Below are 11,413 nucleotides of genomic sequence, written 5' to 3'. Positions count from 1 at the left end.
TAATGATATAACAACAAGTCTGTGTGTATGTGTGCGTTTGTTCTGAACACAGACACTTCTGCTGGTGCTTGTAATGATGTTGTATTAACAAAGTTGAGGAAGAGCACGTTCCGTTACAGTAATCAACTCAGTGAACGAGATAAGAGGTGTATATACACAGCAGACTTACCTCTGTTCATCAGTTTATCAGCATCCCTTCTCCTCCTCCTCCTATCACAACCTGGGGGGGGGGGGTCTCCAAATCCTGAGCTCAGACTCCAAATATACATAACCTTTATCTGATTATATGTACGTGTGAAATGACAGATCTGGCCATGATTTATGCCACTTTCATTTTAGTTTTTTTTTATATGTAAAGCCCTTTGAATTTGAGGAGGAAAGGCATCAACATAATAAAGTATAAAGCCAGTTCATATGCAGAAGCTCCTCCTCAGCGGCTCTTGACTGTTCACACACACACACGCACACGCACACACACACACACACACACACACACACACACACACACACACACACACACACACGCACGCACGCACACACACACACACACACACGCACACGCACACACACACACACACACACACACGCACACGCACACGCACACACACACACACACACACACACACACACACACACACACACGCACACGCACACACACACACACACATAGATAAACGAGCCAGCAGACATCCACATCAACAACTCGTTTCAGTTCAGGTAAAATATTTCAATTACTTAACATGGTTTAAAGGTTTTGTTTTTGTTGTTGTTGTTGTTGTTGTTGTTGTTTTTTTACATTATTTACATACTTTGATAAATCATTTAAAATATCTATCTTTTTTACTTTTGTGATCATTCACTCCAGTGATTGTTTTAATTGTTGCTCATTTATTAATATACTTTGGCTAATAAAATTCCATTAAAAAGTTTTGGGATTTGTTTGGATATTAGGCTTCAGGAAATACAATCATGCTAAATATTTGCTAACAATGTAAATTGTATTCTCTGATTTTTCAGAATAGAGAAAAAACTCAAAGGCTTTCTTATTAAAACTACATTTAGCTTAACTTTATCTCAGAAAATCAAATAATTATGAAATGAGTATATATTAGAGTATTATAAGAGTTTTAGTTAGAGTCCTACACTTTATTTTGATGGTCCACTTTAGAGATTCTACAAACTACAAGAAACTTTGAAACTGCATGTCAACTAACGCTCAGAGTACTAGTAGACCGTCAGCTTAATATCTGCAGACTCTTTATCGTGATGCTCCTCCAACATATATTACTGACTATAAGCAACTTTGCAACTACATGTCAACTTTAACCCTATTCAGACAGGATTAGTTTTTCAAGGCTAGATGGAGTAATGTAATTTTACCACATTTACCACATACCACATATTAATGGCCAGTTCGCACAGGATATGAAATCTCAGTAAAACCAGTAAAACCAGCAGAAGTGTGATGGGTTTACACACTCAATTTACACACCACCGTCACCCTCCTGTCGGCATGTGTGTATTACGTTGCTTAGAGAATGAACAATATACAGTATAAATATATATATATATAGGCTACTTTATATAAACAGTTAGGTCCGGTCGAACGATTTATGAATTAAATTCATTAAATTCTGGTTGATGATGTTGGTAATAGGCTCTTACCTAAAGCTAAAAGAAGTTTTGTGCCTCTAAAAAGTGCGATCGACCTTCTTTTTATACTGGGAAAACTTCCCTTAAATATTGATGTACTTGTTACATCATAAGAAGAATGGCATCTACGCTAATTTTAGTGTCTTTGTTTATCCCGAGGTTTTCCCGCAGCCTGCCGGATCCAGGCCGTTTCCAGATCTGACGCCCGTTTCACACATACTCCGTGTTGCAGTGCGTATGCGGTACAGGAGCAGCACACGCTACACTGAAAAAAGTTTTTCATTCATCCAATTAAAAAAATTTAGGGTAATGGTTCACATCTATATTTTATAACTTGAGCCAATGAAAAATAAATAACTTGCCCTAACCAATATTTTCTCTGTCTATTAAAACTATTTTTTTAAACCTGGCACAAAGTATATTTTTCTTGTTGAATTAAGTCAATTAATTTAAATTATATTTTTGATCTAAGCAAAAATATATAGATTTAATCAAAACAAAACTTCTCATTTAAGAAATATGTATTAGAAATTATTTGTTTTCTCGAATCAAATATATATCGATTTAATTAAACAATTATTTCTAATTTTTAAAAATAAGTTAATAGAAATTATTTATTTTAAACAAACAAAAATATATGGATTTAATAAAACATGTTTCCCATTAAGGAACATTCATTGTACTTAATATTTAATCTTATCCAAAATATAATAAAAAAAGACATACATTTTCATTGCATTGATATTTATTATCTTATACACAACTTCAACATCCACAATTTCAGTGCTCCAAGTGTCAGATGTTTAACTTCTGAGCTGGCAAACATTGACCTGAAAACTACAGCCATAAAGGAATACCACCGTTTTTTGAAATGGGGGTTATTCACCGTCTCAGTGCATGCATTGTCTTAGTCTGGCAGCGCCGCCGCTAGCTTAGCTTAGCATAATGAATGGAATGCTTTGTTGCTGGATAGCATGTCGTGAGTAAAAGTGTAAAAAAAAAAAACCAATTCCTTCTCGCAACGAGTACAAATAGCGATGCAGATTAAGACTAGGTGATTTCCTAGGCAGATATTGATTTGGGACTATATTGGGGCGAAGCACTACTTGGGTGCAGAGATATCACACAACACCTGAATGATGTATCAGTCGTGTGATATCTCGTGATATCCCAATATAGTCCCAAATCAATATCTGCCTAGGAAATCGCCTAGTCTTAATCTGCATCGCTATTTGTACTCGTTGTGAATGCGCAGACCACGAGAAAGAATTAGGTTGTTTTTATTTAATCACTTTTACTCACGACATGCTATCCGGCAACAAAGGATTCCATTCATTATGCTAAGCTAAGTTAGCGGTGGTGCTGCCAGACAAAGACAATGCACGCACTGAGACGGTGAATAACCCCCATTTAAAAAAAACGGTAGCGTGTTCCTTTAACGAGAACAATGCAGTGAATTAGGGAAATGGAACAATTACTCAGTTTTATCAGAAATGCAGCTGTGGTAAGTATCTCACTATCTCTGTCCTCATTGTATTTTATGATGCTACAAATAATATCCAACCGTAAAAAAAAACACAGAAGAAATTTGAATGAAGGTACAGAATCTCATCTCATAGGTATAAACTGCAAGCAGTTGCAGGTTCCAACTAGTCTCATCGCAATTGTATCTGAACTGGGCTGCTTCAAGGCATGACAGGTTCTACTACTGAAATACTGAACCTATTTCTTTAGAACGCCGAACCATAGCCAGTCACTCAAACATGACATCTCAAACATAACATCACTTACGGGTGTAAACTGGGATGTGTGGGAACCCTGAATTAAGCTCTATTGTAGAGCTGGTCATAGAGCCTTTTAACTTTGTTGGACATGCCTTTTGGGTCCAGCTCCATGATGACTTTCTGGATATATTCAAATGTCAGTTTCAATGTCTTGGGATATTCCAGATTGCACGCATAAAGAAGGCCCAGGAGAATTGCAACAGCATTTGCAACAGACGGCAAGTTGCTCAGAACCTCTTGACCCTCAAGAATGATGCCAATATTTGTGGGTACAGCTTGTGCATCTCTGATGATGAAGACTGCCATCGTTTCTTGCTGAAGAATTTGTCCAGCCTCTTCTTCCTCTGACACCTGGAAAATAATTTAAGAAGGAGAAAAAAGAAAAATGATTAAGCAATCGATACAGCTTGGGTTTTCCCCATTAATATTCCGACGGCCTTATATCGTATATTCTTATATTCAGGCCAGCTAATACCATATTGGCCTGAATATAAGACCACATGCAAATAATGAACTTTTATGAACTGTAGTGTCCCGTTCCACTGCGTTAACATTTGATGTGAATATACGTTGTGTTGTACAGTATGTTGAGATGGAGGCGCCAGAACTGCAACCGATAGAATGCACGATACTACGATATTTCTTCAAAAGTAGATCGTGGAGACATTTTAATCGGCCACGATCAAATCTTGATATCGCACACCCCTACTGTAAACTATTAAGGTAGCCCTTGCTTGCACATTTCTCTATTTGAAATTAGCCTTCAGACTGTTTTTAGACATATATCTGAACATAGTCTGATGTCTAATTTGGAAGTGGACAGCCTTATATAGCAAGCATTTTCTCATCTCTAAAGTAATCTTGCCTTACCAGGAAATCTTTGATGAGGTCCTCCACTGCTTCTCCCATGTAAAGGATGAGACATTTAAGTGCAATCTCCCTCTTTGTAGCGATGTCAGTATCCTGCATCAAGATAGTAAAAATTAAAATCCATACTTTTTATCATTTTAAGATGTTCAGATCAAAGCGGACCTATCACATCAGTTTAGCCAGAAATTCCCTCTACCCTCTGGTCTCACCGCTTTGTGTTGTTTGCTTGGAGACACGAATCTGCTGTGGTTTAATTTAGAATGAAATTTTCGTTGGCGGAATAAACGTGTCTAAAAATATATACTGTCTAAAATGAAACTTGCAATTTTAAGTTATTTAACTGTTTTATAAAATAAATATGTTGGCAATCATGCTGGTTTTTTGGGAGAAAGCGCTCTTGCTCGTGTGATATCGTAATAGGCTATGTAAGGGCTAACTTTACAAGGCCATTACGTTATTTTTTTTTATCTCAGCCTAACGTAGTTTTTTGACACTTAAGTACAAGTCATCTACATTAACAGACAAACATTAAGCCTTTATATTAATTATAAACTGAATTCTGAAGTATTTTACTAACCTCGAATAACGTATTAATGAATGACTGTTGCGTACGTCGCTCGTTCGACAGAGTGAAAAAACACTAGTCTACAGCATCCTGTGTCAAGGTTGGATTCAACGTGGCTTTACTGCCCCCCTGTGTCCTCTGGCTAGTACTATTTATTTTTGAAAACCAACCGACATCGCCCGATTGGCGCCAATGCAGCAATAAAAAAAAAGTTTGCCAATGGAGCAATATTAGACATAAATAAATGTTGTATTTCGTCAGTCATAATTATCCATACATTAAGCCAGTCCCTTAACATGTAACATTAGCTTATTCACTTAAGTTAGTTGATCAGGTTAACCGTTCTAACGGTTTTAACGTTATTCTTATGGCTGACTGAGATAACGTTCCGTTCAATGCTTAAACGTTCACGTTAATTACCATTGTAAAATCAAAAAAGTCCACGGGTTTTCTTTAAACGTATGTTCCCTTTTGAAATCGGTCAGGAATTGATTTACGTCGACATATTGTGTAAACTCAGCTAGCTAACACACCAAGTTAACATTTCAAACTATCGTAGTAGGCTACATGCTTATCTAACGTTACAAGAGAAAGTCAGCGCCATGTCTGGCATAAAATTAACAGCTACTAAATACAGCAGATTTAAATGGTTGTTTGTTTCACTTACCAGAGTTTTTCTGCGATGATTCTGATGGTTGTTTGATTCTCAAAGTCTGGCCTGGTGAAAGAAAATGGTGATCCACGGAGCGACTTGAAGAGCGATCTGGTGACTGACTGTCACTGGTCGAGATTTATGTTTAATGCCCATGCGCGGGCCTGTGTGTAACCTTGAAATTGTACATTCGTTGAAACAAATTTTTCTTATTTAAGATCTTAATGAAAAATATTTATATTTAACACTGTTTTGAACGAATAAAATATAACTTAAAAAATAAAACAAATAATAGTAAACTGAATTGAAAGAAAAAATATTAATTGAATGAAGTACTGCTTGAAAACCTTTTTTCAGTGTGTTTACAGCGGGTCCATTCGCATGGGATTAGTATTACCTGAGGTCATTTTTCCGGACATTAACAACATTGTCCTTTAATGATTACTGAGATGCACATTCAGACGGGAGTATAATCACTGAGAAGCTCTGGTGATAATGACTTTACCCTTCCTCTACATGTTAAACTAGTCCTGTCCGAATACGCCTTTATTCTACTAACAGTGTACAGACTGTCTACTACAATCTACTAATACTCTAATGAGAGTTAGTTTGCATGTAGTTGCAAAGTTACTTATGGTTAGTAGAGTGCCTAAAGCAGACCATAGAAATAAAGTGTAACCAAAAATAAATACTGTACTGTACATGAAAAGCAGAAAGAAGCTATCTTAAGTGAGTTGTGAACTGCAGGATTTGAATGCTTAGTTACTGGGGAAAACTTTGCCTAGAATGGAAACCAGCAAGATCATCTCGACGGACAAAGCAACAGTTGTCATCCAAGTAAATCCACAGGTGGCACAAAATACTGTTATATGTGATGATGGACAGGAGAACAGAGGAGCATATCACCATACGGCTCTCACTCAATTTTTCAAAGCACAACCAAAGGCACTGGGGGTAATGTACTTAATGATGAATTATAATTATGTATGATTTTGTGAATACTTTTAGTATCTCATTTTCTTCTGTGATAAAATTAACAAAAAATAAAAAGCTGTTGTCATATGTCCTCAAGTTAATAGATATGTGTTTGTCTGATTGCCTTTAGAAAGTAATGCATAAAACATTAATATTTGTGTGTGTGTGTGTGTGTGTGTGTGTGTGTGTGTGTGTGTGTGTGTGTGTGTGTGTGTGTGTGTGTGTGTGTGTGTGTGTGTGTGTGTGTGTGTGTGCGCGCACGCCAAAACATGAAGTATATGTCATCTCGCAAAAAATAATCACTTGACCCATATCTGCCCTCTCTAGACTGTCCAGATAATGACAGGAGTGATGGTTTTCTTGTTTGGTATTGTACGCACCACCAACATTTACCATAACAATTACCCAGCTCTTTCTGTCTTTAGTGGGATAACTTACTGGGGATCTTTCATTGTAAGTTTCATTTGAAGGTTTTGCTTTATTGCCTCTGATATTAATTTCCAGAATGAACTCTGAAATGTCCTGTTTGTTTCTCAGAACATCAGTGCTGGAGCTCTGTCTGTTGCTGCGCAGAATAAACTTAATCCGTGTGTGGTATGTACATACAGTATAGTGATGAAATCTGTTGCTGATAACTCTTCTTTGGTTTCTACTGTAAACACATGTTATCATTCACATTCATGAGTAATTGCTGTGCGAGCACAAAGTGCTTTCAGTCATCTGATCTTTAAGTAAAGAGTTAGGGTAAAATGGGGCTACAAGGTAAAAGGTCTTTGTGATTTTATTTTCATCTCTAAACACTCAATATCAAAACCCTACAAAGCATGTTTCTATATCTACCTTTCTCTGGATTTTTTTTATATGAAAACTTAACTTTCGTAGTCCAATGGGTAACACTTTACTTACAGGGGTGTGCATAAGACTGGCATGACACCTTCATAATCATGACATGACACATGCCATTAATATGAAGGAGGTTTTATGCATGTTTATGACAACTGTCATTAAGTGTCATTCCCCCAATTATGACATTTTCCATGCAAATATGACATTGTTTGAGATGTCCTTGTTATGAAGACTTTACATAAATCAATACATCATAACCTGTAAAGTGTCTTGGTAATGACAACTTGACTTTACCAAGACAACATAACCTGTCATAAATATGTCAGAAAAATGTTATATATGTTATATATAACATGTTATATACATGTTAAATATGTTATCAAACTTAAGAAACCACTTAGCTCTATGGGTTAACATTACATTAAACTGTCATGTGATTGGTTTTGACATTGGCTGTCATGAGGCCATTATAACTGTGTCATGAATGTTTTTCTTGACCTCAACTACAGTGGTACAAATTGAATTAGTCAATAAAATGTAATTTTAATGACAAATTCAATTTGTACCACTGTAGTTCAGGTCAAGAAAAGTATACATGACACTGTTATAAAATAATTTGACAGAGTATTACTTAATGATATTTTAATGACAAATTCAATTTGTACCACTGTAGTTGAGGTCAAGAAAAATATTCATGACACAGTTATAATGGCCTCATGACAGCCAATGTCAAAACCAATCACAACAAGTAAAGTGTTACCGAACAATGAGACATTCATCCTGTAAAGATGTGTAAAGGACATCTGACTCATTATCCATTTGCATATTAAAAAAGTTAGTTCAGGACATAAGTGTACACCATCACTATTTCACCTTTCACATGTCAGCTTTTCCTCCTGCAGGTGAAAGCTTCTCTTATAATGAATGTGATCAGTGCCGTAACTGCAGGACTCGCCATTCTTCTGGTGTCAATAGAAATAGGATTGATTTCTGATCTACGTTCCTACAACGTCTATGATAGTACTCCGCGTATCTCCTTAAATGTTAAGGTAATAAATGTACAGAGTGCAATACTATATTAAATGTTTTCTGAATGATGACATCTAAAAAAATGACAATTAAATCATCATTTCCTAATTGAAAATATTTTTTACTAATAAAGATTGTGCTGTTCAATATTTTTCATATGCAATTACAATGACTAGCCACTGGAAATGTTATGCTTCAAAATGAAATCATAAAAGTATTATAAAAATGAAAAATTAGTCCATGCAACTTGTGCGCTATGTTACAAGTGTTCAAAAAACATATTATGCCTTCTTATATACTATATATAGTTACATATGTAGTTATATATATATAAATTCAGTCAATATAATTGATGGGATATTATTTGTGAAACAGCATTCATATGATCATGTTGAATGTTTTTTAGAGATATGATCTGGGGATCCTTGGAATATTGCTGGTGTTCTCCATCCTTCAGTTCATCATCTCCATCTGTATCTCAGCGTTTGCCTGCAAAGCCACCAGCAACAATGACTTTACAGTGGTTAATGTGGCACTAACTGGGTAATGATTTCAAATCATGCTTCGTTGTAAACTACATCCTTTTCCCTATTGCTAGATTGTTGAAGTGGGTTAGAGCAGGGTTCTCCACTTCATTAATTTAATGATGATGTCTTGGTTATACAGTTTCATTTCCATGGACTTTTATTTTGTATGTTCCTGATTTTCTTAATTCCTGTTCCCTAGTCTAGAAACTATGATTACTACGATCTCTTGTTTTGTTATCTTGAGTGTATTTAAGCCGTCAGTTTCATTCACTTCTTTGTACTTTATTGTCAGTAGTGTGAAGCTGTCACATTTATTATTACCTGTTGGATTACTGTTTTTGTTTTGTTTAATAAAGTAAAAAGCTGCAGATCCTTGTCCCAGTCTGTGTGGCGTGTGGATCTTATTGGTAAAATTAAAACTGATATGAATGTGAATGTTTGTAACATATCTTGTCTGATAGTTCCCAGGGATACTGAGTCACAGGCCCCATCCACACTACTACGTTTTAGTTTAGAAACGCAGACCTTTTGCTACGTTTGCACCTCCCGTCCACACTAAAACGGCAAAAACAAAGACCTAAAACGGAGAAGTTTAGAAAGGCTGCCGACCCCATTTTGCGTTTTGGATCTCCGGAGGGCGTTTTTGTGTGGATTGGTCAAAACAGAGGACTTTAGAAACGATGACGCAGAGGCTCACGCTCGGCTTTTGGCTGTCATCATACAACGGAAGAAAACATACAACAGCCTGGACTACCAGTTATGTTAGTGCAAGTAAATTCTGCATTTTACAATGCTATAACTGCCTACATGCGCTGGAGGCAAGCTATTATTCCAGCGATCTGTGACAATTCCCGTGTGCAGCAGTGGTATCGACCGTACATGGAGCGTCGGTTTTGGGTTAAGCCGGGAAGAACCAGCGCATGGTTGGATAATTTTATCAATGAAGTTGTAGTTCATGAGGAACGGTGCGAAAACTTTCGAATGTCCAGATCGGCATTTATCAACTTCAGCGAAATCTGAGGAATAGTCAATCTGATTCCTGTTTACACCGGCACGCGCACGTCCAGTGTAGGTGAATGGTCACGTGATCCACGTTTCCAATCGTTTTAATGTGGACGGAGATCAATTCTAATACGCAGCTAAAACGCTGGTGTGGACGGAGATCGTATTCGTTTTAATTCTCCGTTTCTAAACTAAAAAGCAGTAGTGTGGATGAGGCCACAGTGAGGAGGTCCAACCAAGGTTACAAGGAATTACAATCTCAAATGTAAGACTGGTTTTCAGAAGATGAGGTCAAACCCCCTGCAATAAAATAATAAAACTCAGTAATCTGGAGAGAAGACCTCAGAGACATCGCCTTGCCCAGACTTCTCTCCTCACCCATCTAGATCTACACACATTATACCTTTGCCCACCCGTTGGACTCTGTCGTAGGGTCATTACATAAGCAAGGGTTTCAACTGTTAGAGGAACTCAACTGAAAAAAAAGAGAATAGAGAATGGAAAGACACAAAGACATGTTTGTGTGTCTGGTGACTTTTTTAACCTATAATAATAATAATTACAATAAAGGCATACAATTTACCTGTCTAACCAAGTTAAACCCACGCTCAACCCATGCAGGTTAAATGAACAAGAAGTTGTCCCTGTGTATGAAAAGAAAACATCATTAAAGTTTGTGGTCAATTCATCTTCTGTGTCCAGTCTCAGTATCTGCAAAAACACCTGCATCTTGTGCCAATATTTCACTACACTAATTCAATGGTAATTGGTAGCTTGTTGTGACAAACATAACTAGGAAAGCAGGCAATATTTGACCTATATGCTATTATCCATGCTGATGAAGGGGCAACCTACATGTTCTAGATTGTACAAGTATTACATTACTGCAGTCTGATCAAATACAGCACTCCCACGGTTCTGTTAACAAGAGCAAAGTTACAGTTAGATGGAAAGGAAATAAAGCAACCACAATGGTAAACTGCCTTTCACCTCACTGTGAAACTAGGGCATTCTGCTATAGTTTTCTACACTTGTTCACAACAAGACATCTACATTATTCACTATTACATTTGATTTCTACATTACACCCGTGTAATGTACATTACATTACATTTTGATTTTCTAGAGCAATTTAGATTGCATTCAAGGTTGAATGCAATCTAAATTGTTCTGGAAAATTATAATTATGTGGGTGTAATCCAGAAATGTTTATCAGTTCATCCTAACCTAATAAGAAATAAATATATATTTTTAGTAATGCCTCAGTGCAGTGTCCCTCTCATTTGTGTTAAATGGGGGACATTATAATTCAGTTCAGCCATACAAAGATACAATAGGACTATTTTGTGTGTTTTGAACACAGACAGCTGGTGCTTTTAAGCATATATTTTGTTTAATCTCAACAAGTGGCTATAATTTATGTAACCTTTAATTTTGAACTATATGTAAAGCCCTTTAAATTTGAGGAGGAAAGGCATCAACATAATAACGTATAAAGCCAGTTCATATG

The 11,413-nt window shown here is 36.5% G+C and overlaps 1 protein-coding gene across 2 annotated transcripts; it reads left to right on the top strand.

Annotated features, from left to right (window-relative positions):
- The first annotated feature begins 470 nt into the window (after window positions 1–470).
- On the top strand, window positions 471–10,591 carry LOC143747025 (membrane-spanning 4-domains subfamily A member 4A-like). 2 transcript variants are annotated; one of them, XM_077239450.1, is made up of 7 exons: window positions 471–717; window positions 6,310–6,478; window positions 6,827–6,952; window positions 7,037–7,093; window positions 8,248–8,394; window positions 8,781–9,286; window positions 9,380–10,591. In XM_077239450.1, exons 2-6 carry the CDS (start codon window positions 6,311–6,313, stop codon window positions 8,919–8,921), a joined length of 639 nt encoding a protein of 212 aa, XP_077095565.1. In that variant the 5' UTR covers window positions 471–717; window position 6,310; the 3' UTR covers window positions 8,922–9,286; window positions 9,380–10,591. The 2 variants fall into 2 exon arrangements, with proteins under 2 accessions (XP_077095565.1, XP_077095576.1); XM_077239461.1 differs by having other exon boundaries at window positions 658–717; window positions 6,287–6,478.
- Window positions 10,592–11,413: the final 822 nt, after the last annotated feature.

Source organism: Siphateles boraxobius, unplaced genomic scaffold (assembly GCF_051911475.1).
Source record: "Siphateles boraxobius isolate OS27281-9 unplaced genomic scaffold, OSU_SipBor_1 100, whole genome shotgun sequence".
Lineage (NCBI taxonomy): Eukaryota > Metazoa > Chordata > Actinopteri > Cypriniformes > Leuciscidae > Siphateles > Siphateles boraxobius.
The sequence above is the reverse complement of the archived record's forward strand: the minus strand, read 5'-3'. Positions and strand labels throughout refer to the sequence as shown.